Raw genomic sequence first — 27,284 nt, 5'->3', positions numbered from 1 at the left:
TCCAGGGCAGATTGGAGAGGCCCTGGAGGTTTTTCGCCTTCCTCTGTAGCATGGGGCATGGTTGACTTGAGGGAGGCTTCTCTGCTCCTTGCATAATCACAGGTTTCAGAGTAGCAGCCGTGTTAGTCTGTATTCGCAAAAAGAAAAGGAGTACTTGTGGCACTTTAGAGACTAAATGCATCCGATGAAGTGAGCTGTAGCTCACGAAAGCTTATGCTCTAATAAATTTGTTAGTCTCTAAGGTGCCACAAGTACTCCTTTTCTTTCTGCTCCTTGAAGTCTTTGAACCATGATTTAAGGACTTCAATAGCTCAGACATCGGTGAGGTTTTTCGTAGGAGTGGGTGGGTGAGATTCTGTGGCCTGCGCTGTGCAGGAGGTCGGACTAGATGATCAGAATGGTCCCTTCTGACCTTAGTATCTATGAAAAACCCTTCCTCCCATGCAGGCAGGACAGGCTGGATGTGGGAGGGGGATGACCCTCCTGTGTGGGCAGGGCAGAGTGGATGGGGGGGGGGGCGGTGTGACACTCCCGTGTGGGCAGGGCAGGGTGTATCTGGGAGGAGGGTGTGGGAGATTTTCCCTTGCGGGCAGGACAGGGTGGATGTGTTGGGGGGTGACCCTGTTGTGTGGGCAACACAGGGTGGATGTGGCAGAGGGAGGGGACCCTCCCATGCAGGCAGAACAGGATGGATGTGTGTGTGGGGGGGTGTAGATGAGATGGGGTTGACCCTCCCATGTGGGCAGGGCAGATCTGGGAGAGGAATGGGGGTGACCCCCCAGTGCGGGCAGGACAGGGTGGATCTGGGGGGACATGGGGGTGACCCTGCCATGCGGGCAGCACAGGGCAGATCTGGGAGAGTGATGGGGATGACCCCCCCCGTGCGGGCAGGACAGAGTGGATTGGGGACAGGGATGGGGATGACCCCGCCCCCGTGCAGGGAGGGCAGAGTGGATCTGAGGGGAGATGGGGGTGACCCCCCCGTGCGGGCAGGGCGGGTCGGGGAGAGGGATGGGGTGCCCCCCGTGCGGGGAGGGCGGGTTGGGGAGAGGGATGGAGGTGCCCCCCTGTGAGGGGAGGGCAGAGGGATGGGGGTGCCCCCTGTGCGGGCAGGGTGGGGAGGACGGAGAGATGGGGTGCCCCCCCGTGAGGGGAGGGCGGGGAGGGGAGAGGGATGGGGTGCCCCCCCCTTGCGGGCAGCGCGGGGAGGGGGACGGGGGTGCCCCCCCGTGCGGGCAGCGCGGGGAGGGGGACGGGGGTGCCCCCCCGTGCGGGCAGCGCGGGGAGGGGGACGGGGGTGCCCCCCCGTGAGGGGAGGGCAGGTCGGGGAGAGGGATGGGGTGGGGGTGCCCCCCTTGAGGGCAGGACGGGTCGGGGAGAGGAATGGAGGTGCCCCCCCGTGCGGGCAGGGCGGGGCGGGGCATGGGGCTGGGGTGCCCCCCCGTGCGGGCAGGGCGGGGGATGGGGTGCCCCCCCGTGAGGGGAGAGGGATGGGGTGCCCCCCCGTGAGGGGAGGGCGGGGAGGGGAGAGGAATGGGGTGGGGGTGCCCCCCCGTGCGGGCAGGGCGGGGCGGGGGATGGGGTGCGGGTGCCCCCCCGTGCGGGCAGGGCAGGGCGGATCTGGGAGGAGGCGGCGGCGGCAGTTGGGAAGCCGGGAGCCGCCCGCCATGCATTGGCGGCGGCGGCGGCGGCGGCGGCAGCAGCAGGGCCGGGGCCGCGGGCCGCCGGGGGGAGGGGTCCGGCTCCGTGCGGTCGCGGAGGCGGCGAGCGGCGGCGGCGGCAGCAGCAGGCGGGGGGCGGAAGTCCTTTGTTGCAGCAGCAGAGGGAGCAGCGCGGGCGGCTCCGACCTCCTCGGCCGCCGCTTCGGCCCCGCGCGGAGCCCCCGGACCCGGCTGGCCGCGCGGCGGGTAAGTGGGGCGCGGGCCCCGCCAGGCGGGGCGGGAAAACGGGCCGGGGCCGGGGCCGGGGCCGGGCCGCCGAGCGCGGCGGGAGCGGCCCCAGGCGGGGGCCGGGGCCGGGGCCGGGGCGGGGGGCAGCGCCGGGCCCGGGCTCGGGGGAGGGGGCTCCGGCAGGCGAGCGGCGGACCCGGCGTGCGCGCAGCGGCTGGCGCCCGCTTGCAGCAGCAGCAGCAGCTCCTCCATCGGCGGGAGGTGGGAAGTGACGGGGCCGCGGCCGCCCCGGCCCGGCCGCCCCGTGGCACACGAGTGTGGGAGCCCCGTGTATAGGGGACGTGGGACTGGCCCTGCCCGGGGCTTTCCAGCGGGGCCCCACCTCTAGCCGCCGCGGGGACCTTCCTGCCCGTAGCCGGGAGCGACATGTGGCCTGGAGCCTGCCCGACTCAGCCAGCGGACACCGGCCACTCTTGGGGAGAAAAACTAACAAGACGCCGCCCGCCGCAACCCCCCTCCCCCCCCGGGCCTAAAGGGCTTCCGCGGGGGCCGCCGGCGACACGCGGGGGAATAATGTACCCGGGGCCACGTTCAGATCAGTGACAGGCGCTGATCGCGACTGTTTCCAAACCATTGTGCCCAGGGTTGCTGTGCTGGGGCCCGCTGGGGAGGCCTTTTGGACACTGCCGTGGCTGTCTAGGCGGGCCTGCCCATACAGATTTTGAAGCCTGCCTTGCTGCCTTCCTCCCTCTGCGAAAGAATTAAGTGGAGAACACAGAATATCAGGGTGGGGAAGGGACCTCAGGAGATCATCTCGTCCAACCCCCTGCTCAAAGCAGGACCAATCCCCAATTTTTGCCCCAGATCCCTAAATGGCCCCCTCAAGGATTGAACTCACAAGCCTGGGTTTAGCAGGCCAATGCTCAAACCACAGAGCTATCCCCCCCCCTCCCCCCAGAGGATACCGTTCCTAAGTGCCATCAGTCCCAGGCTGATCTGGCCAGGTCCTCTGGGGTTTAAGGATGCGGCTGAGCTATTTTCTAGGGTGAAGGTGGAGAAAAAAAAAAATTCTCCGGCAACTAGAAGTGACTTTTGAGACAGGGACAGTAAGTATTGGTTTACTGGTCCTTGTCTGCTACCTTTGTTGTTGGTGATGGAATCCCAACCTAGCCACAGTTCCACCGTCCCGAAAGTTTATGCTGCACCTGCAGCATTATCCAGAGAAATGGACACATGCTGGCTGTCATAAAAGGATACGTCCAGAGATGGACAAAGCACAAGATGCATCAGCTGGATGTAGTGTCCAGATTTTTCCAATTAAGTAGTTGTAGGTTTCCTATAAAATGGAGTCAGCGTTTTAAAAAGCAGAGGGTGGTTACAGTCCTTTCAAGCTAGTGGTCGATGTCCTCATTAAGAGAGAAATCAGATGTTGCCACAGCCCAGGGCCCCCTCTCGTACTCAGACTCCCTCCCACAGCCTGCACTCCCGCTTGCATCCCAAGCCCCTTATCCCTAGCCCCATACCAGAGCCTGCACCCCCAGCCGGAGCTCCCACCCCCTCCCGCATCCCAAGCCCCTGCCCCAGCCCAGTGAAAATGAGTAAGTGAGCAAGGGTGGGGGAGAACGAGTGACAGGAGGGGGGATGGAGTGAGTGGGGGTGAGGCAAGAGTGTTTGGTTTTCTGCAATCAGAAAGTTAGCAACCCTACCCAGAACAGGACTCCTGAACTGCACCCCAAGAAGAATCCCAGGGCTCTTTCTTTCTTAGCTGTTGAGGTTGGACATTTCACCAGGGTTGCTGTAGACTTCACTTGTTTATACTGGGAGAAAACAAGGGCACGTTTTTTGTACTGACCAGTGGATTTAGGGTGAAATCCTGGCCCCCTTGAAGTCAATGACAAAACTCCTATTGACTTCAATAGTGTAAGGATTTCACTCTTCGTCTTCTGGCAAAGTTTCAAGTTCTGCTTTATCACAGTAGTTCAAAAAGGAATTCTGCAAATCCATTTTTAAAATGGCGTCCATGGCAGATACTTGAGTGGGTAGGCATGGTTGTGAGTGCAGAGGCAGTATGTGGGCACGACGGCTGATCAGTAACTGGCATGGAGATAATTTCTGTCCCCAGGATGAATGTTTCCCTGTGAATGTTCATGTCCTCTAATGTTTTTTCTTCACAGTTTTGTGTGAAAATTTATACACCCTGTAATACCACGTAGCATTACCTATACACTTCAGTATATCCCATAACACACTAATTTCACTTAATTCAGGTTTTAGCAATTTTATTTACATCAGAAAACCCTGTGCTGGAAGTAGATTCATAACTCCATACAATTTAAGGCCAGAAGACATAATCTGATCATCTAGTCCAGCGGTTCTCAAACTGTGGGTCGTGACCCAATTTTAATGGCGTCACTAGGGCTGACTTAGACTTCCTGAGGTCCGGGGCCGAAGCCTGAGCCCTGCCACCTGGGATCCAGGCCCAAGCCCAAGGGCTTCAGCCCCGGGCTGCAGGGCTCAGGTTACAGGCCCCCTGCCTGGGGCTGAAGCCCTTGGGCTTTGGCTTTGGCCTCCTGATCCAGGACAGCAAGGCTCAGGTGGGCTCAGACTTCAGTCCCCCCTCTGGTGTTGTGTAGTAATTTTTGTTGTCAGAAGGGGATTGCGGTGCAATGAAGCTTGAGAACCCCTGATCTAGTCTGTCCTCCTGTATATCAGAGGCCATTACATTTTACCCATCTACCTCTGTGTTAAGTCTAATAATTTGTGTTTGACTGAAGCATAACTTCCAGAAAGGCAGCTAGGCTTGATTTAAAGACATTAGGAGATGGAGGATCCACTGCAGTAGTTTACTGTACATGCAGCTTGAGGTCATAAATCAGGATACTGGAATATAAAGGCTTATTTAAAAAAATATTTTGTGCTAAATTTAGTGTCAGGATTTTTTCCTGCTGGTTTGTTTTCCTTAATATAAAAAAAAATTCATGGTTGTTAATACATTGCCTAATACAGACCATATTTGTGTAAGGGTAGAGTAAATTATATCAGTTAAGTAATGGCAACTAGGAATTTCCACAAAAATCCATTGTGGCTGAGAAGTCAGTTTACCACTGTGTCAGCTCTCTGTTATGCTTTTACTCTCTATGGACCTGATCCAAAGCCTTTTGAAGTCAGTGGCAAGATTTCAGGGCTTTAGATCAAACCTAATGTCCTTAACTCTTTAATGCCCTGTGCTCATATTGGGAATGTATAACATGCCTGTATCTTTGATGCTGTCAGCCATCAACTGAGAGTCAGATTTCAGCTGCTGTTTCCCTTATATGTGGAAAGGGATGCTGTATCATCAGAAGAGATCTTAATACTGATGTGGGATTGAAGGCTGAAATGATTGGCAGTCTGGTGATTTTTAGAATCTTTTATCTCTTTCACTGGTTCAGATCCAGTCTAGGTAGCAGTTGAAATCTGTTGTGATCTAAAGGCTGCTCATAGCCTATTTTCAGTTAATTGATAGTCTCAGTACTACAGCTCATAACGAACAGGTGTCCACATCACAGAAAGCAACATCACAACTAGTACTCCTGTTGGCAGGCCATGGCTGAGAGTGACATTCACCATCCTCACAAATAGCCCAAGTAATTGAGCGTATCGTGTAGATCTCTAGAGGGTACTTCACGTCCTCTATTTGTTTTTTCTACCATGTGGCCCGTCTACAGCATGCAAGGGGGTATGGTGACCACTTACTCAGCTCTTGCACCTGCTTACCCACACATATGTAGATTTCCCCTATGTCTCTAATGCACTGGCCTTTTACACCAAGGTTAATTTCACCCTCAAGGGGCATAGCGTGTAAAATATCTTCTCCTCTGTAGAAGTTATCCCTGAGGTCAGGGTTGAGATATGGTGGTGGAGTGGTGTGGGGGAATTTGCATTGTCATGGCCCATGGTATGTCGATCTGTTTTGTGGATACATAGGAGACTTGATTCTTCTGGGTTTTCAGTGTATCAGTTTCTGTTAGTACTAAATTCAGAGCTTTTATTTATTTCATTTTGTCCCATCTGATCTTGGTTTCCACAGAAAAGCAGCCAGCAGCTAAGTCTGTGAGATTTCCATTTTTGCCTGCTCAGCAGTGAAAATGCTGGGTTCTGAAAACCACCTACTAATTTTAGGGGCCCAAATGCTCCTAAAGCCTGTGGTACTTTTTTTTTAGAAAACATATACAAATTTCAACAGGAACTTTGCCAAGGTTTCTACATTTTAAAATTAAAAATGTTTTAGGAACTTTTTATATCTTTAGTTTAAAACTTTTTAAAATCCATGCCATAGCAAAGCATGCAGTTATACTGGATACTTGCTCTTTTCAGTTAGAAGGCTTTTGACCAAAGCGTGCAGATATTTGATATAGCTGTATAGCTTGTTTTGTTTTTATATATGCCACATTAATAGTAGATGCTGACTGTAACGATGCGGCCTCTGGCAGGACACTACTGAGAGTATAAATTCAGGACAAATTGCTTAGAGCAGGGCAGTTACAGTCCAAGGCTGGGTGTCCTTTTCTATTAAGGCACGCCAAACCGGCCAAACAGAGAGGTCTCACCCCACTGGCTAACCAGAAGTCATACAAGCAATTCCCTCAGATACTCCAGTTTTCCAGTATCACCACCAGCGCCACTCCTTATGGGGATGAATGGTTATGAAAACCAGTGCCCCAGTAAAAGAAAAAAGGTTCTCCCAATCCCAAAGGACCAAGCCCCAGACCTAGGTCAATATACCAGTCACGTCTTACTCACAAATCACGCGGTTGCCAATCCTTTAGAATTTAAAATCTAAAAGTTTATTCATAAAAAGAAAGAAATATAGATGAGAGCTAAAATTGGTTAAATGGAATTAATTACATACAGTAATGGCAAAGTTCTTGGTTCAGGCTTGTAGCAGTGATGGAATAAACTGCAGGCTCAAATCAAGTCTCTGGAGTACATTCACAGATTTGGATGGGTCATTCAGTCCATTGTTCAGAGCTTCAGTTTGTAGCAAAGTTCTTCCAGAGGTAAGAAGCAGGACTGAAGACAAAATGGAGGGGTTTCCAGGGCCTTTTATATCCTCTGCCATATGGAAGGACCCCTTTGTTCTTACTGCAGAAAATCACAGCAGCAAGTGGAATTTGGAGTCACATGGGAAAGCCACATGCCCATGCATGACTCAGTTCTTTACAGGTAGAGCAGCCATTGCTCACATGCTACCTTGAACATTCCCAGGAAGGTTCCTCATATGTGGATTGGAGTCTCTCAAGATCCATTGTCAGTTAAGTGTTTCTTGATTGGGCACTTAATCTGAAGAGTTCCTTCACAATAAGCTGGCCAAATCTTCACTGGTGCTACTTAGAATCAAACACATTGAGATACAAGTACATAGCCAATATTCATAACTTCAAATATAAAAACGATACACGCATACAGAGAGCATAATCATAACCAGCAAATTACAACCTTTTCATAGACCCTTTACTTGACCTCCTTGTACAAGATTTGGTGCAACTATAGGACCTTGGTTGCAACAATGATCTATACAGTCACAGTTCATGTCAAAAACGTCACACTGACATAATATCATATCTGTAAATATCAATTCAAAATAAAAGAGAAAATTCTAATGGAAAAAATGGGAATTGAATAGTGTCTGGCAGTGTCAAAGTAAAAAGCAGAAAGGTAAAATGAGAAAACTGTGATGATTGTAAATTTAAAATTACAGTGAAATTACCTGATCAGAAATTACACTAGAAATGTCTTTATGCATTTTTACTATCTTCAACTTGAAAATGCTATAGGAACTTGTGGCAGTGGTGGATCCACTGCACAGACCTCTGCCACTAGAGCTAACTGAGTTACTGATAGCAGTAGTAGGTTGTAATCCTATAGGTGGATCAGCACCACAGGGAGATGACATACTTTGCCCATGGCTTTCAGATATCTGTTGACAGCAGGAAACGTGGGCTCCACTTCAGGCTCTGGAAGGAATTGTGCTGGTGGGCACAGACTCTTCTTCCCATTCCCCCCAAAGCTGAACACTCTCTCCCTCATCGCCTCTAACCTGTTCCAGCCTGCCTCTTCCCCACACCTTGCTGTTTCCCTGCTTCAGTCCCTTTCTCCCTGCCCAACTAGTCCCCCTTTCACCTCAACTCTTTGTCCCCAGTCTCCTTGCCCAGCCAGTCCTCGTTCTCTCCTCCTGTCATCTTGTCTGATCTCTCTCTCCCTCCACCGCTGGGTCTCATCCTACTCCCAATTCTTGGGCTCTTCATCCAGTCTCAGTCTGCACCCACCCTGCCTGACAACTTGCCCCAGTCTCTTTGCCCAGCCAGTCCCAGTTCTCCCCCTGAACCACGACTCCTTGTCAGATCTGTCTCCCCATCCTCCCAATGGTTTCTAGGCCCAGTCTCCCCCCACCTCACAGTTCCATATCTAATTGTGGTGCCCACCCCCCACTAACTGGTTTCCTGTTGTCTTTCCCTCTTCTCCATTTTCCTCATTGGCTCCCAGTCCCAGCCTCCTTGCCCAGCCATCCTAGTTTCTGCTCCCAGTCTCATCACCCTCCTTGTCCCAATCTCCTTTCCCTTCCCTGGTTCAGCTCTTGTCTCCTCTGGATTTGAATCAGACAGCTTCCTCCTCCAGGCTGCCTGGGAGCCAGTAGGGAGGTCTCAGAGAGCACTGGAGAGACAGGCTCCCTGAGCTTGGTTCCCGTGCTCAGCCTCACCCTGGCCTGGTGTAGCCATTACAGGAAGAGTCTTAAGGTATGTCTACACCACAGTTTAAAAACCCATGGCTGGCCTGTGCCAGCTGACTCAGGCTTGTGGGACTTGGCTGCGGGGCTGCTTAACTGTGGTGTAGACATTTGAAGCGCAAGCTCTGGGACCCTCTTACTCCCAGGGTCCTAGAGCCCAGGCTGCAGCCCGAGCCCAAATGTCTACACTGCAGTTAAACAGCCCCTTAGCCTGAGCCCCGCAAGCTCGAGACACATGGCACAGGCCAGTCACGGGTTTTTAACTGCAATATAGACATACAGTTATTGAGCCCCTGGCAGGAGCCCTGAGCTAGAGCATGCTCATTTGCTCTGTGGGGACAGCACATGCGTGGTCTGGTCAGCACTAGAATCTGTGAGAGGCTCGAGCATGCTTGGTGAGGCCTAATCTGGAGATTTTAGCTGCTAAAATGAAAAAAGCCTCTATTGTGTTTGTGTTTGTGTGATCTTTCCAAGGCTTATAGTTTGGCCAGATTTGCATGGATTTTCATGAGATGGCAAAATGCACATGGCTGACACAAGGCTATCTCCCTGCCAAATTTAAAGTCTCAACTCCAAAGAAGATAGCTGAAGCTTTTCAAAGAAAAGGTCAGCAGAATTCTTTAACGTGGGCAAAGTGGTGTATTTTCCCCTAGCCTCGTTGTCACAAATGATGGAACCATTTTGGCTGATATTCCACTAGCCTCCTCCCTCCCCCCCAAAAAAATCAGCTTGAGGCAGACCCCTGGCATCAGGCCCCAGATACTGCATAATCTCTTTTTTTTTGCCTTTGGGTTACCCTGCTAAAGAACTGTTTTCAACTAGCAAACTTTACAAAATGCCTTTTTAAATAGAAGAATAAGCGGGATTTTTTTTATTACTACATTTTATTACAAATTTGAATTTGCCACTTTGCAAGTTGAAGTAAGGACAGCTGATAATGTACATCTGTTCTGAACAGACTTCTCTGGTACAGATGGCAGTTCATAGCTGTCCTAATGCCTTATCACACCTGAAATGTCAGTATCCATTTTGTGACCACATCTTCCCAGAAGTTATATTTTAAACACATACTATGTAGTTTGAACTGAAATTATTAGTAAATCTTAGTTACTGTTCTTAGGATTTAAATGGTAATTCAACATATTATCATATGAGACTGAATGTACAAAGTAACCTCAGGTCAAATGCACCTCATTTGGAGTCCTAGGCATAGGTGCTGGAAGTAGGGGTGCTGCCACATCCCCTGGCTTGAAGTAGCAATAACAACCCAAATCCATGCTTTCTGCATTTAGCACCCTCACTATAATAATTGTTCCAGCACGACTGGGCATACAAGATGTTTTTTTTTTGTGAATACATTTTAAAATTCAAGATCTGGAGGAGTTGTTGCTTTTTGCTTTGGTTTTGTTCACAAAAACATCCAAAGTTATCTAAATGCTTAGAAATGTTGTTGCTTAGAATGTACCTTTTCATTTCAGTGAAGTAAAAGATTCTGTTTGGGAAGTAAAATAACTGAATCTGTTGCTACCAAAGTGTCATCCTGTATTAACTAGTGCAGGACAACTTCTTTACTTTTCAGTGTAATGTAAAAACAAAAAAAAAAAGCTTCTACAATTGGTGTCACTTTGCTAATCAGATTGGAGTAGCATGTCAAGGTATTCCCTTCCTGCTCAGCTTTCAGTTTGGAGAGGGAAATCTTCCTTGTCCCTGACCCACTCATCAGGAGTCTATCTCTGTTCCTACAGGGTTTTTTTTGTTCTGTATTTGTGCAGCACCAGCACAATGGGGTTGTCATAAATATAAAGGGAAGGGTAACAACCTTTCTGTATACAGTGCTATAAAATCCCTCTTGGCCAGAGGCAAAATCCTTTCACCTGCAAAGGGTTAAAAAGCTAAGGTAATCTCACTGGCACATGACCTAAAATGACCAATGAGGGGACAAGATACTTTCAAATCTGGGGTGGGGGGGAGGGAAGGCTTTTGTCTGTCTGTGTGATACCTTTGCCAGGAACAGATCAGGGATGCAAGCCTTCCAACTCCTGTAAAGATAGTAAGTAATCTAGCTAGAAAAGGCATTAGATTTTTTTTTTGTTTAATGGCTTGTAAAATTCGCTGTGCTGGAGGGAATGTGTATTCCTGTTTTTGTGTCTTTTTGTAACTTAAGGTTTTGCCTAGAGGGATTCTCTGTGTTTTGAATTTGATTACCTGTAAAGTATTTACCATCCTGATTTTACAGATGTGATTCTTTTACCTTTTCTTTCATTACAATTCTTCTTTTAAGAACCTGATTGATTTTTCATTGTTCTTAAGATCCAAGGGTTTGGGTCTGTGTTCACCTGTACCAATTGGTGAGGATTATTATCAAGCCTTCCCCAGGAAAGGGGGTGTAGGGATTGGGGGATATTTTGGGGGAAGACATCTCCAAGTGGTCTCTCCCTCTTCTTTGTTTAAAACGCTTGGTGGTGGCAGCATACTGTTCAAGGACAAGGCAAAGTTTGTACCTTAGGGAAGTTTTTAATCTAAGCTGGTAAGAATAAGCTTAGGGAGTCTTTCAAGCAGGTCCCCACATCTGTACCCTAGAGTTCAGAGTGGGGAAGGAGCCTTGACAGGGGTCTTGGTCCTTGACTGGAGCCCCTGGGTGCCATGATAATATATATACTCCTACTGTAGCCATACAACTTCCAGCCAAGGCCTGGGTAACGTTGGTGATCCATAAATGCTGCTCTCTAAATGGCCATTGTGGATGTTTTGGGCAGTGTGGAACATTTCCTCCTCTTTAAGGATTGCACATATTGTTTCCATGGTTCTCCCAGCCTCCTGATAGCCTCGGCGGGAAAGAATAGTAATTAAACCTATGTTTCCTCCATGACAATGCAACATCATCGCCAAACCATCCTATGTCACGGTTGTCCAACTTGAGACACATTAAAGGACCCTGATTTTCACTGGATGGATGCTAAGCGCTTTCTGAAAACCAGGCCCCTTTAAAGTATCTCAAGTTGGGTACCCAAAATTTGTGTCACGTTTGAAAATCTTGGCCATATTTCTTTGTGGTTTACTTTCCAATTTGTGTACTAGCCGCAGTATTGTTGAGATCAGTACAGATGTGGCAGTAAAGTTTATTAGTTAACTGGTACTGCAAATTCAGCAGAGGGAGAATGGAATAGTGAATATTTTTATTTTTCTTGGCACCAGTTTACTGGATTTTCTTTAGTAGGTATTTGTCTCCAGGAAGACCTTTCCAATCAGATTATAAAAATAGTAAGAATATAAAATTTTGGACCCAAATTGCAGTTCTTAACAATTGTCCTCTGTATTAAAATGAGCTCCCTCTTACTTTCTGTGCTTATAACTAAATATTTCTTTTCTTTTCTTTTTCTTCATTTCCACAGGACTGTAATCGGAATACAAGATGGCAAGTACCAGCCACAGCACATATGTCCTTCAGCAGCTAAACAACCAAAGAGAGTGGGGTTTTCTCTGTGACTGCTGCATTGCTATTGATGATATTTATTTTCAAGCACACAAAGCGGTCCTAGCTGCCTGCAGCTCTTATTTTAGGATGTTTTTTATGAACCACCAACACACCACAGCCCAACTGAATCTCAGCAACATGAAGATCAGTGCTGAATGCTTTGATCTCATATTACAGTTTATGTATTTAGGAAAAATTATGACTGCCCCTACCAACTTTGAGCAATTTAAAGTGGCAATGAACTATCTACAGTTATATAACGTGCCTGAATGTTTAGAAGATATACAAGATATAGACTCCTCTAATTTAAAGTGTTCATCTTCTGCTTCTAGTACACAGAATAGTAAAATGATATTTGGTGTGAGAATGTATGAAGACACACTTACTAGAAATGGCAGTGAAGTAAACAGGTGGTGTATGGAGCCACCAAGTTCAACTGTAAACACATCCCATAACAAAGAGCCGGATGAAGAAGTTTTGCAGCTGGGCAGTTTTCCTGAACAACTGTTTGATGTTTGCAAAAAAAGCACCGTGTCCAAATTCTCTAACACAAAAGATCGTGTGTCACATTCACGCCGCTTTGGAAGAAGCTTTACCTGTGACAGCTGTGGGTTTAGTTTTAGCTGTGAAAAGTTACTGGATGAGCATGTGTTAACATGCACGAATAGGCATTCGTACCAAAATAACAGGTTTTATGGTATTGAAAAAATTGACTTTAGTGAAAAAGACTCTACTTCTAAAATACTATCTGCACAATCAGAGAACTATAAAGGGGATACCAATCAAGCAGCCGATGACTCTTCATCTCCAGTGTCAAACATAACAAGCAGAAAAAGTAGTATAGTTGCATCTGAGACATCAGGTGAAGAAGGAAGTAGAGCCACTGAGAGGAAAAGAATTATCATCAAGATGGAACCGGAGGATAACCCGGAAGATGAACTGAAAGATTTTAACATTATTAAAGTGACAGATAAAGACTGTAATGAATCTACTGACAATGATGAATTAGATGATGAACAGGAAGAGCCACTTTACAGATATTATGTTGCAGAAGAGATCAATGAAAAGAGACATTCTCGAAAAACTCTAAAACCCCGGTTGTCTATAGATGAGAATGCAAGAAAGTGTTTAAAAAACGTGAGGCATCTCAACAGGAAAGCCCCCCCAGTGCAGGAAGATGCAGAGAATGCGCCCTGTGAACTGTGTGGGCTAACAATTACAGAGGAAGATCTATCTGCTCATTATTTATCTAAACACATAGAAAATATATGTGCTTGTGGCAAATGTGGCCAAATATTGGTCAAGGGTAGACAGTTACAGGATCATGCACAGACATGTGGAGAACCCCAGGATCTGACAATGAATGGTATAAGAAATGCTGAGGAAAAAATGGACTTAGAAGAGAATCCCGAGGAACAGTCTGAAATAAGGGATATGATGTTTGCAGAGATATTGGAGGACTTCAGGGACAGTCACTTCCAAATGAACAGTCTTCCAAACAAACAGTTATATAAGCATTCTGCCTGTCCTTTCCGATGTCCTAATTGTGGTCAGCGTTTTGAAACTGAAACTCTAGTTGTTGAACATATGTCAAACTGCCTAGAGCAAGATCTGTTTAAGAATGCTATTATGGAAGAGAATGAAAGAGATCATAGACGCAAGCATTTCTGCAATCTTTGTGGGAAAGGATTTTATCAACGTTGTCACTTACGGGAACATTACACTGTTCATACCAAGGAAAAACAATTTGTTTGTCAGACATGTGGAAAGCAGTTTTTAAGAGAACGTCAGCTGCGGCTCCACAATGATATGCACAAAGGCATGGCCAGGTATGTCTGTTCCATTTGTGATCAAGGAAACTTCAGAAAACATGACCATGTGCGGCATATGATATCTCATTTATCAGCTGGAGAGACTATATGCCAGGTCTGTTTTCAGATATTCCCAAATAACGAACAACTGGAGCAGCATATGGATGTTCATCTATATACATGTGGAGTATGTGGAGCAAAATTTAATTTGAGAAAAGATATGAGATCTCACTATAATGCCAAGCATTTGAAAAGAACATAAGCACAAACATACTGTAAAACAAGCATTAAATTGACAGCAGTGGGAACACCAAAGCAAGGCATACAATATAGCAGACAAAAATTGAATGAATTGTTGAAAACAAGTCTTTTGTGTAAAGACCCTTTTAATCATAGGTGTCTTTGTTGTAGGGTCATTAAGTATATATCTTTTAAGTGTTTAATTATTACATTTTCACTGTTGCCTACTAGCAGTTTCTGTTTTTAATTTTATCATTTTACTAAGTAGATATGATACAAATCATTATTTTTAAACTGTAGATTAAAAGCACAAATGTTACCCTTGAACTGACTTCTATTAAACAGTTCTTAGTTTCATGTCCATCCAGTGAGTGCTTCAGTATTTACAAGTGTTGTTTCTTCATGAGAAATTTTACATCATGTAGCTGGAATGATTATGCTCCTGCATATTAATTACTATCAACATCAATTTAAAAAATGAAAACTGATGCCAAGGAATAATTCTTTGCTTTGTGACTCTACAGTCAGCACAGAGCTAGCTGTCCTAGTATTCAGATTCTTAGCATCTTTATTGAGATTCACGTCCCCAGGAATGCTGGTCGGGTTAGGTAGGCGAAGTAAAACCAAGCAAGGCTGCAATGATCTGGAGAAAGGAAGAAAGAGAGAATTAAGACTACAGTATATAGAATCAAAGAATTCCCATCTGAACAGCCATTTTCCATGCTTGATATTCTAGCAGAATTGAAACGAGCACTTCCGATGCAGTAATGCTTCCCTTCAGTTGCCTATCTGTATCTGCCTGAGTATTTATAAACTACTCATCACAATGGTATCTGATTGTTGAGTGCGAAGAGACTGCTGAGCTTTCTTAGTAAGTGCAGCAAAGATGTTTTATGCCCTTTCAGAATCTTCTCACATACAGACCTCTTTGAATCTAGTGAAACCCTAACATATAGAGCTTATCTGTTTTATTTTAATACAGTAAAAAACCACTGCGTGTCAGCTGAGGCAACTTGGTTTTTGAAAGTACAACTGTGGGTCTGGGCTGGAATCTTAGATACCAACTGTATAAACAAATACTAACTGCATGGTTGTTAATGATGAAATCTGTGATAAGCAGTGGTGAACAAAGAGCATTTGAAGAAAAAATAACAACACCTACTTCTTATATAGTGCTTTTCATCAGCAGATTTCAAAGTGCTTCACAAAAAAAGTCAATACCATTTCACCATTTTACAGATGGGGAAACTGAGGCACCGAGTGGGGACGTGACTTGCCAAAGGTCGCTTCATAGGCCAGTGGCAGAGCTGGGAATAGAATCTAGGTCTCCTGAGTCTCAGTCCAGTGCTCTAGCTAGAGTATAATTGCCAGGGATAAGTTTTGAAACCTTGCCATTTTTCAGACTGATTAATTTATAGCTCATAAAACAGAATGTCAGAATATATAAATAAATGGATAAAGTTCACCTAAAAATTGCATATAGCTACTTAATCAAATGAGTATTTTCAGATACTATATCAAAACTTCTGGTTTTATATTCAATTAGAACTGAGTTTTTTAGATTTGTAAACAAACAATGTGAATGTCTTTCAAGCTGGAGCCTAATACACTGAAGGAAAAGGAAAACTTGGGTCCTGGACCTGCTATCAGACCTGAGCACATGGATCCAATTATAGCATTGGGGCTTCAGCATTTTACATACAAAAAGTATTGTAACAACTGCATTTCTTTTATACTCCAAAATCCCACAGAAGTCAATGACAGTGGCACTGAACAGCACCCCTAACATTAATGCATGCTAGTGTTTCCGTTATTCCAAAGATTTGGGTTTTTTTCCAGAGGTTTATAATACTTCCATCCCAAGCCACATTGAGCTGAAACTTAACATGTCAGTCAAGAGAACAACCAGGTTGGCCGGTGTAAATGCTGTTTTTGTGTCGGTGATTGGTTGTAAGGGGGTGGCTGAGAGAACCAGCCATCTTGTACATTGGAAAATGAAATTTCAAAGTAACGAGTAGAATGGTGTTTGAAAAATATTTACTGATCAATGAGACATTGTAATGGCAATATTTTTATAAAGTGTTTAGGTCACATACAAATTCTCAGACATTTGAGTTACCTTTTGATATACAAATTCCAACTGAGCTGAAAGAGCAGCCAAGGGAACTAAGAGAGGACTTGTGTGTGCAGCAGAGTTGAAAGAAGAGTATTGTGGCCTGGGGTGCGCTGAGAGATTTGGAATGCTGTGGGGGATGCCAGGCAAAGATTGGAACAGCACAGGAGCAGAGCCCAAATTAGAATAGTGTAGTGGGAAGTGGAGGGCAAAAAATCCCAAAGGAGAGGGAGTGGATAAAATGTCCCATAGATGCCTGAAGGAACAGAGAGTGAGTGTGACTCAACTTGGCTGGGAGAGCTGTCAGCCTGGATTACTAACTCACTGTGGCACCAAACTCTTATTGCAGTTTGTGTACTAAGTATAAAACAGACTTTTGTGCTGGGTGGGCTGTTGTGACACAGCAAAGCTTAGATAAAAGATTGCAGTGGGCCAGAGGACTGAAAATGGACCGGAAAATTTAGAGGATGAAACACAGTAGCTAATAGATTATCCCAGAATACACCGAAGAGCTAATAGAGTGATTCGTAGACCCCTCTGCATTGGGACAGGAGCCATGTTTGATGCTTGTTAGCCTGAGCTTGTTAAAACCCTGTTTTACACAGTTTGATACCTACTGTGGATGAGCCACAATGGCAGAGGAGGTTTTAATTTGTGAATTGAGTTGTCCCATTGTACATACTATGTTTTTTCAGTGATTCCCCAGAATACCACCGTTTTCCCATTGCAAGCTGCGTTGTAGTGGTCTTTTCCTTCTCAGTGAGGCTGTCTTCAGTTCTCTCTAAAGCCCTCCAACACCTCTCTTTCAGTCAGAGGAATTTGCTGGAGGATGATTTGATGCACTCCCAGCTTTTACCAGCTTGGGCAGTGGAAGAACCAGAATTTCTCTGAGTTTACACGTATGTGCACTGGAAATAATGCTCACTTTGTGATCCAGGAGAGTGAATTGAAGTATCATGGAGAAGTTCAGAGAAGATCAGGCAAAGAGGCACAGAATGGTTGGGAAGGTTCAAGAGGGAATGAAAAGAATCTAGAGTTCCTGTGAACAAATCAAAGGGAGTAAGGACAAATCAGGGAGTACTGCAACTGGGCTGTGGGAGAGATGGGAAGAAACACTGTTGTAGTGACAGACTTATAAAATTTGTGGACGATACCAAGCTGGGAGGGGTTGCAAGTGTTTTGGAGGATAGGATTAAAACTCAAAATGATCTGGAAAAAATGGAGAAAGTCTGAAGTAAATAGGATTAAATTCAATAAAGACAAATGCAAAGTACTCCATGTAGGAAGGAACAATCAGTTGCACACATATAAAATGGGAAATGACTGCCTAGGAAGGAGTACTGCAGAAAGAGATCTGGGGGTCGTAGTGGCTCACAAGCTAAATATGAGTCAACAGTGTAACGCTGTTATAAAAAAAGCAAACATCATTCTGAGATGTATCAGCAGGAGTGTTGTAAGCAAGACACAAGAAGTAATTCTTCCACTCTACTCCATGCTGATTAGGCCCCAACTCAAGTATTGTGTCCAGTTGTGGGTGCCACATTTCAGGAAAGATGTGGACAAATTGGAGAAAGTCTAGAGAAGAGCAACAAAATGATTAAAGGTCTAGAAAACATGACCTATGAGGGAAGATTGAAAAAATTGTGTTTGTTTAGTCTGGAGAAGGGGGCATGATAACTGTTGTAAAGTACATAAAAGATTGTTACAAGGAGCAGGGAGAAAAATTGTTCTTCTTAACCTCTGAGGATAGGACAAAAAGCAGTGGGCTTAAATTGCAACAAGGGTGGTTTAGGTTGGACATTAGGAAAAACTTCCTAACTGTCAGAGTGGTTAAGCACTGGAATGCATTGCCAAGGGAGGTTGTGGAATCTCCATCATTAGGGATTTTTAAGAGCAGATTGGACAAAACACCTGTCAGGGATGGTCTCTAGATCATACTTACTACTGCCTTGAGTGCAAGGGACTGGACTAGATGACCTCTCGAGGTCCCTTCCAGTTCTATGATTCCATGAAAGCAGGTATAAGAACATCATGAGAAAGCTGAAAGAAAGGCCTGGAGTGGCTGATAGAGAGGATTAGGATGGCAAGAGATGAGAAAAAAATTGAAATCGTGCCAATGAGACAAGAGAGTGGGTGAAAGAGAGCTAAACAAGAGTGTACAGACCATTTAATAATGCTGACTAAGGGCAGTGGAATGTTCTTCAGAGAACATAATGATATGGATGCAATACATACAAAATTACCATGTTCCTGCTCCCCCACAGTGGTAGGGTAGTGTTTTTTTTTTTTTTAAAAAAAACCATTAAAGAGACAGATGCTCAAAAAGCAAATACAGTACTAAAGACTGTTGAAACATTTTCAGTACAACAAAAACAAATCCCTGGAAATCTCATTCTTATTTGAAAGACAGTGAAGGAGGAACAGAAATTCTTGATGTAGAGTTCTGTTTATCACACTTGCAGTTTTATTCTTCTTGCCATAGTTTCTCTGTATCCAATTCCTATACTAACTGGAATCCTATGCATGTTTAGACTATATATATGTAATACTGTAAATTGCTTGGGATCTTTGCAGATAACAGGTTTCAGAGTAGCAGCCGTGTTAGTCTGTATTTGCAAAAAGAAAAGGAGTACTTGTGGCACCTTAGAGACTAACAAATTTATTAGAGCATAAGCTTTCGTGAGCTACATGAAAATGCATCCGATGAAGTGAGCTGTAGCTCACGAAAGCTTATGCTCTAATAAATTTGTTAGTCTCTAAGGTGCCACAAGTACTCCTTTTCTTTTTGCAGATAACAGGCGTTATATACATACAGGACCATGTTTTAAAAAATACTAATAGTTAATTATTTTTCCAAAAGAAAATGAGCACTCTCTTGATTCTCTGCCTCTCCTACTCCTGTATCTCCGGGTGCTTTGTTATTCCTATGTCCAGTGATTTCTCACTGTTCTCCTGCTGCTGCTTTCCACATCCTGGCAGTGGTGTGGGTTGCAAATTTTACTGGCAACCACATCTCTGCTCTCAGGACTTACTTAGAGCTAAACAGGGAGTTTGTAATGATCTGGAATGAGCTTTTAAATATAACAAATGCTGTTAAGCCAGCTGTAGGTTTGGTACTGCACAGGCAGTTTCACATTTTTAAGAACTTGTTTGTAAAGGTTTCATTGCAGCTAAGCTATTAATTTAAACACCTGACAGGAATGGTTCTTACACATGGATCTGCCTCATATACATGATTAACAACTCTCTATCTCTGTACACATACCCATTCTCTTGGCATGAGGAAAAGCCACCAGATCTACATAAAGGGCAGAGAGACCTGTACATAATCCCTTTCTCTATTCAACTTACCCTTTAAATATGGTCTGGGGAGCCTTTTTTGTTCTCTTGATATATGCTGGATAACACCCCCCCGCCCCCCACCAACACAGACATTCACTCAGTGGGAAGGGGAGTTTTTCATCCCCTACAACTCTGATGGCATAACGGTTGAGGCTTAGAGGGGATAAATACCTTATGGAAGTTAAGAGGATACATGCAATAGCAGCTTCATGTCTGTTAGTTGCAAGATAGGAGCTCTTAGGGGCTCACCTATCTAATAGGGGTTTAGAATCAAAACTTTTCTTTCTTAATTCTAACCCAGTTGTTTTCAAGACATGCCCCCATAGGATGAAGCGAATGGCTATTTTGAACTTTTAAAATAAGCTGGCTTTAAGTTAAAAGCTAATTTTAAAAAATTAAGAACACATTTTTAAAAGCTCTTGCTGTTCTTAGTGACTGCAAATTACTTTCCTGATTTTCTTCCAACTTCAAAAAAAGTCATCTTTCTGCTAACTATTCTTGAGAAATTTCAATGCAAAAGGATTTTGAGGAGGAAGAGGTTAGAAAAGGGTGAAAATAGAAGTTATAAATTAAATATCTTCTCCAGTCTTATCTACAGAGTCACTGCCATGACTCAAATGAATTGTGAACCTTTTTTTCCGAAAAGAAAAAATCTTAATTTGTATCAGAGAAAGAGACAGCATGATTCAGGAATGGATTCATCTTGACAAAAATATTCAGCACTGAAACAAATAACCTTTGCTGCTTTTCATAGGCTTGAGTGAACTGGTGCCAGCATTCAGTGGAAATGTTGCTGGAATCTGTCTTTCTTCATGTCATTTTTGTCTACAAATAACTCATAATATTTTCTCAAGAACTAGTAGGGAAACAATATTGTGCATTATACTTTCAGCGAGACTGCTTCCAGCGGTGATACTTTTTTGTTTGCATTCTTTATGAATATTGGGAACTATATTAGGGAGTTTTACATGAGCATATTTAAGAAAAATGTCATACATTCCTGGGATGAGAAATCACTAGCTGATCACCTAAGGCACAGGTTTTCACCTGTCCATTTATCTGGAGTGCCCAGCTTGTCCCCAAATGGGTCACAAGGGCCTGAATTTCAAAAGTGTTGAGCACCCTCAACTCTGTCTGAAGTCAATGGAGGCACTTCTGACAATCAGCACCGAAGTGCATCAAATTACATACACACAGTTAGTGGTCACTTTAAAAATACAGGCCTGTCTCATAGTAGGATTGATTTCTTTACTCCTTATTTTAATTCTTCTTCATTCATATCTTTAATGGTGAAACAAGAAGCCTTCATTCTTTGCTAATTTCTTTGAAAATACTACACCAGAAGTCTTCATGCAGATACAACCACAAAAACAATGCTGCTTTTAGCATTTCCTGTGGGAAAAAAAAGCTAATTCTTGCAGTTCATGAAAGAACTTTGATCTCTATGTCCAGTCCTGGTGCCTTCACTCAGCTTTTACGCAAGCTAATTAGCCATTCACATTAATGAGAGTTTTGCCTAAGTGCTGAACAAGAATTTAGTCCTAGATATTATGCAGCAGGAGGTGAGTAAAAAAAATTAATGAGATTCTGTAATTGGCATAAGGCCCCTCGGATGAAATGAGAAGGTTCTGTCCCCAAATTCCCAAACCCCTAGAGATCTGTTTGAATCATAGGAATTCACTGGAAGCAAAGTGTGTCTGCACTTTTGAGCTCCCTTACCTGTCTCCTCAGCTTCAGGGCAGAGTGTTTTCAGTGGAGCCACATTGCTACAGTTCTTGCAACATCATTATTGCCAACCCCAAGCATTCAAAAATTGGCTTAAAACTCATGAGATTTTTTTTTAATTTAGATATATATGAGATTTTCACTTTCACATGAATCTGGGAGCTAATGGTTTAAGAAACAAATGATAACATGACAAGAGTTGATTGGCAACACTACAATAGGCACCTTCCATTTCCTCCTTTCTTTCCTCCTTGCTACCACAAGTAGAAGTAGTTATCAGAGTTAACTCTACTTCAAAACTGATGGGCAGAAAAAAAGTGATCTCTTCCCTCTCTCCACCGATAGAGCCCCCAAATCCCTGGAAGGGCCTGGAATTGAATAATTCCAGAGAGATGATACTCCCTCCTGTTTCCCTCAGACAGGGATTTGTACAGCTTTATTTTCCTACTATGTATGTGCTTCTAAAATTGTAGAAAACTTTGTATGAGACATTATGGGCTGGTCTACACTGAAAACTTACATCAGCATAGCTAATCTCAGGGATATAAAAAAATCCATCCATCCAGTTCTTTCATCGACCTAACTACTGCTTTTCGGGGAGGTGGATTAACTAGAACAATGGAAAAACCTCTTCTGTCGCTGTAGCGAGTGTCTACACTGTAGCGTTTCAAGTGTTTAGACATACTTAAAGTAGCATGAATCAACCCAAGCCTGAATTGGAATGCATTTACACAAGTAGCCAGTTAAGGTTATGCTGGCAGCCTTAATTCTGACATATCCCGACATTTGAGTGCACCTGTAATGTTCTGTTAACAAAACAAATTCACTTTGTAGTGTAGCTCTGGCATTGTCTGCAGCACAATCTGGTCCACGTTTCAAAGTTTTGTCAGAACGCCTAGGTGAAAAAAAACCCCACCCCTCACTGACATAGCCATGCTGGCAAAAAAAAATCTATGTAGGTGCAGCTATAGCAGCCACCAGGAGTCCTTTTGCCAATATAGCTTATGACATTTGGGGAGGAGATTTATGTATACAGCCAAAAGATCTCCATTTCTCGGAGTAAGCTGGAACTCCACCAGGGGGCTCTGCCAGTATAGCTATACAGCTATAGCTGTATCAGCAAAGCCTTGTAGACTAGCCCTAAAGTAACAGCATTGGGCCTGATCTGTAATGGTTTGGGAAATAATAGTAGCACCTTTCTAACAAGGACTGTGTTTAATTGCAGTTTATCATGTGTTAAGTGGGTACGGCTGCCAGGACAGACCGGCCTATATGTTTGGTATTAAAGCTCCTGAGTAATCAAAAATTAGCACAAACAGAAAAATCAGTCAACTAAAATATCTGAAAATTCACTGATATAATGCGTCAATTCCCCTTGCTTTGTTTTGTTTGTGAGAATAATTAAATAACCCAGTGCAACAAAGTTTCCTTTTGGGAATGTATTTATCTGGTCAAATACAGTGTAGTCAGGACCCCAAATACAAACAGACTACTAAAAATTAGCTTGAAGCAGAGCAACTTAGAGCAAATAACAGCAGAAATTGTCTGTGGCCTTCTATGCCCCAGAACGAACTATCTTGGTCTGCTACACAAAATCAAAACAAACCAGTCCCACAACGTGTGTTTAAATTAGCTGTGGACCTTCCATGCACCACAACTCCATACCTATGCCTGCTTTTCTCCCTCACCAGGGGACAGGAGCCTATGCATAAACCCAGGAGGCTGTGGGATAGCCTATGGGATATATATTTAAAACATACATGCTGTGTGTATGAATTGGAACCCCACCTTTCAAGAATCATTAAAGAATGGGCATTAGGAAGCTGCTGCCACTATCAGTTACCATAGTGGGTGCACCATCTCCCTTACATGTTTTAATAGGATTTTTCCTCAATCTCTGATTTCCATTTGGCCTGTAGAAAGTGGTGTGGGGAAGGAAAATTTGACCCATTATGTCCCTCTATTCTCCCTGCCTGCGTTCTGGAAGATGGCCCTTTAGAATTTTTCTTTGGCTGGCTAAATCACCAGACTTGAGAAAATATCTAATTAATATATTTTATTATTGTACATGTTTGTATAGGCCAAGTTTGTCCCCTCGACCTGACATAATTGCAGTGCATGCAAAAAGAGTAAGTAGCTATACAGATATATAATACAGAGCCAACTTGTTGTCTGTCCAACCCCTCATTTTGTTTACAAACAGCAAAACAGATCATAAATTTGCTCTGATTTTTAGGAAGCTACAGAAGGCTACACTGTTTATCAAAAGAACAGGAGAACTTGTGGCACCTTAGAGACTAACAAATTTATTCTCTCTGCCAATATATATTAATATATCAATATATTTCTGTTCCTTGGGGTTGTGTGGACTCCATCTGGTGGTTGATTTAAAACATGTACACTTTTATTTAAACGGAGATTGACTAGTTTAGTTGAGATTTGAATATTTGAAGATTGCAGAATCAGATTCTGCTGATGCTCTGATTTCATCTAAAACATCTGCTCTTAGGGTAACTGGGATGACTTTACAGATTGGTAGTAGGATACAGAGCTATCTACTGTGGCTGGCAAGTTCAAATCTCATTTAGCTCACTAAGGGGCTTAAGATCATTAGCAATGGCAACTGTTCACTGGTTTGCAAAGTGAGCTGGTGGGGACAGCCCAGTACATAAACTACCACTACAGTTGGCACTAATCAACAACCTTTTTTCAATCTCATCAGAAAGATCAAGCATTAATGTGCATGATGACTAATGCTACCTTCCCATTCTGAAAGGCGGTCCCTGCAAAATTGTTTTGTGTACTTTAGAGGGGTGGTGTAAAGAGGTTTACGAGTGCTTCTGAGCTGTATATGATCTGTGGATACATAGAGATCTTTGATTTGACAAGGTTATCAGTCCAGCTCCTTGTATAAACATTAATATTCATAGAGAAAATTAATAATTTGGTATGATTTTTCTCAGTTTGAATGCAATAAATCCCTTTTTCTGAACAAAACAAGGGCATTTCTCTAACTGTAAACTGGTCAAATCAAAGTCATGAGGCATCCATCAGTTCAATGAGACCTACTGGAAAGCATCACCTATCATCCAATGCAGAAAGTTATGTAGACATATTGGGTCCAATACAACTGTGATTTAAACAGAGATGAAACGTACACATCAGGTGTAAATTGATCAGAAAATGTATGTAAGTAATGGATGTAAGGAGTGTTCCTTACACCAATTTGAAGTCAAGAAGGTGCAAATTATATACCAACAGGGCAAAAGGCAAATACCAGGAAACGCAACAAATAGGATTATCTTTACAGTTTAAATCCACGTCTGTTTTCTGGACAGTTTACACCTGATGTTTAAATTATGCTGACGTTTGTCACAAATGATTTTGGCCCAGCGACTTTAAGGAGAGTTGTAAGTGCTTGCACCAGGATTGAATTTGGCTGAGTAGGGCTACCTGTTTGGGTTCAATAGTATTGTTACAACATAGCTCAACAACAAACTGAAGAGACTAAGACAAATATGGAGCATTCTTTCAGAAGGGTGACTGCCCCAACCTACGAGGAGACCACTTGAAGGGAGGCAGCTCTCTCTTAACCATTAAGTCAAGCCATAAACCACAAGTCCTTACTAAAGTGTTGAGAACTAGATCAAAAAGAAAGAAGGGCAACATATTTAATCAAAATGAAAAGTTCACTTTTGGAACAAACTTGGGACAATGTTTAAGATTAATTGGGAGTGAGGGGAGAGAAAAGTCTTTTTAAGTGACATGGTTCCGTAACTTGATGTCCATTGTGAGTGCCACTGAAAAAGTAACATCTAAAGCAAAAACAAAGTATAGAGGTGGGAAGGATAATGGGATGGCACCTGAGTGTGGGCTTCTGACTCTTGATATTTTTCTTGCATATCTTTTTTGTGGCAGTAGTGAAATAGGGACATCTAAGCTTCTGAAGAATTGAAAGATCCAAGTTTGAAGAGGACATGGGGGAGAAGCAGTGTGCAAACGACTTTTTTAAACTCAGAACCACATATGCCAGACCTGAACTAGCACCGTCTTTGCCTTGCTGACAGTCTACACCAGTTGGTAATGGCACCAACAGCAGAGTCGAATTAGAGTGCTCAGGAAAAACCCTTTGGGACTTATCTCCATATTATATTATAAAACTGACTTACATGTGACTCTACTTAACATCTCTGGAAAACAAACTGAAATTTCATCTCTCAGGGCAGATAACCATAGGAGCCATATGCTAGGTGTTGAAGACTACACTGAAATGGGCTGGCAAACCCTTCTAATCACTTGCTGCAGTCCTTTTCTAAAATGAAAATGGCTAAGGTTGCCATCAAAACCTTTAGACTTTTAAAAAAATTTAGAATTTCATCAATACAAATTAACAAGATCTAATTTTAATGTATTCAGGACAACTACAATAATAAATTAAAGAGTTAAAACAACATCCACATTTGTTCTAGTCTGGAGAATAAGGTAAAAAAACCCAAAACTATGTGGGGTCATGTGGAAGAAGACAACCGGCATTGAGGCTCCCAGTCCAAAGATGACAGGTTTCAGAGTAGCAGCCGTGTTAGTCTGTATTCGCAAAAAGAAAAGGAGTACTTGTGGCACCTTAGAGACTAATAAATTTATTTGAGCATAAGCTTTCGTGAGCTACAGCTCACTTCATCGGATGCATTCAGTGGAAAATACAGTGCGGAGATTTATATACACAGAGAACATGAAACAATGGGTATTACCATACACACTGTAACAAAAGTGATCAGGTAAGGTGAGCTATTACCAGCAGGAGAGCTGGGGGGAAAAAACCTTTCGTAGTGATAATCATGGTGGTCCATTTCCAGCAGTTGACAAGAACGTGTGAGGAACAGTGGGGTAGGGGGGAATAAACATGGGGAAATAGTTTTACTTTGTGTAATGACCCATACACTCCCAGGTCTTTATTCAAGCCTAAATTAATTGTATCCAGTTTGCAAATTAATTCCAATTCAGCAGTCTTTCATTGGAGTCTGTTTTTTAAGTTTTTTTGTTGAAGAATTGCCACTTTTAGGTCTGTAATCGAGTGACCAAAGAGATTGAAGTGTTTTCCGACTGGTTTTTGACTGTTATAATTCTTGATGTCTGATTTGTGTCCATTTATTCTTTTACGTAGAGACTGTCCAGTTTGACCAATGTACATGGCAGAGGGGCATTATTGGCACATGATGGCATATATCACATTGGTAGATGCGCAGGTGAACGAGCCTCTGATAGTGTGGCTGATGTGATTAGGCCCTATGATGGTGTCCCCTGAATAGATATGTGGACACAGTTGGCAACGGGCTTGGAGACTTTAATTTGCCTGTTGCCTCCCTACTACCATCCCCAATTTCTGATTTTGGTATTGAAGACCTGTGAAGCACAGTACTTATAAGTGGCCTAAAGAGAGAGTGCTGGAATCCTATTACAAGATTGGTGAATTAATGTGACAGACTGATTGGCCATGGACATGAGTGATGGTGAAATAATCTTCAAAGGGAACAGTATGCACTTTGCTGGGTATGTAAGCCTTGCAAGGTGGGCCTAAAGGAGAGAAGGAGGCATTCATTTTCTGACTCAAGCATCTTAGCATTCCTAAGATTTTCATTTAAATTAATGAGAATAGAGCACAAGGCATTCAGTTTTTAGCATTCAGGGTTTGGACAGATTAAAAAAAAAACATTAAGCTTCCCCCCTACAGATCAAAATGGATCAGATTCAGACATTTCAGTAGACTAAAAATATTGATTTAGCATTATATACTGCTATAGCTTTGCATCTCACTGATTCTACTTATGGTTGTAAAAAGATGTTATGCTTTTTTTAAGCAATAATTGTTAGAGAAGAGTTTGTGCATATTTTTACTTATAACTTGTATTTGCTTGCTTCTTCTTCG

The 27,284-nt window shown here is 43.6% G+C and overlaps 1 protein-coding gene across 6 annotated transcripts in view; it reads left to right on the top strand.

The window, feature by feature from the left end:
- Nucleotides 1-1,612: 1,612 nt before the first annotated feature.
- ZBTB1 (zinc finger and BTB domain containing 1) overlaps nucleotides 1,613-27,284 on the top strand; it is a 32,405-nt gene continuing 6,733 nt past the window's right edge. Inside the window, exons 1-3 of one of the 6 annotated variants that reach the window (XR_006282425.1) lie at nucleotides 1,637-1,907; nucleotides 12,048-18,875; nucleotides 19,093-19,253. Coding sequence is in view for 4 of the 6 variants with exons in the window: in XM_038407275.2 (XP_038263203.1) it covers nucleotides 12,068-14,203 (2,136 nt within the window). In the remaining 2 variants the exon portion in view is untranslated. Of the gene's footprint in view, nucleotides 1,908-2,518; nucleotides 2,641-12,047; nucleotides 18,876-19,092; nucleotides 19,254-25,279; nucleotides 25,984-27,284 lie in introns of those variants that run through there. The other 5 variants (XR_006282424.1, XM_043517807.1, XM_043517809.1 and 2 more) reach the window with 5 other exon arrangements.

This window comes from Dermochelys coriacea, chromosome 6, assembly GCF_009764565.3.
Source record: "Dermochelys coriacea isolate rDerCor1 chromosome 6, rDerCor1.pri.v4, whole genome shotgun sequence".
Taxonomy (NCBI): Eukaryota; Metazoa; Chordata; order Testudines; family Dermochelyidae; genus Dermochelys; species Dermochelys coriacea.
This window is presented reverse-complemented; position numbering and strand designations above follow the sequence as displayed.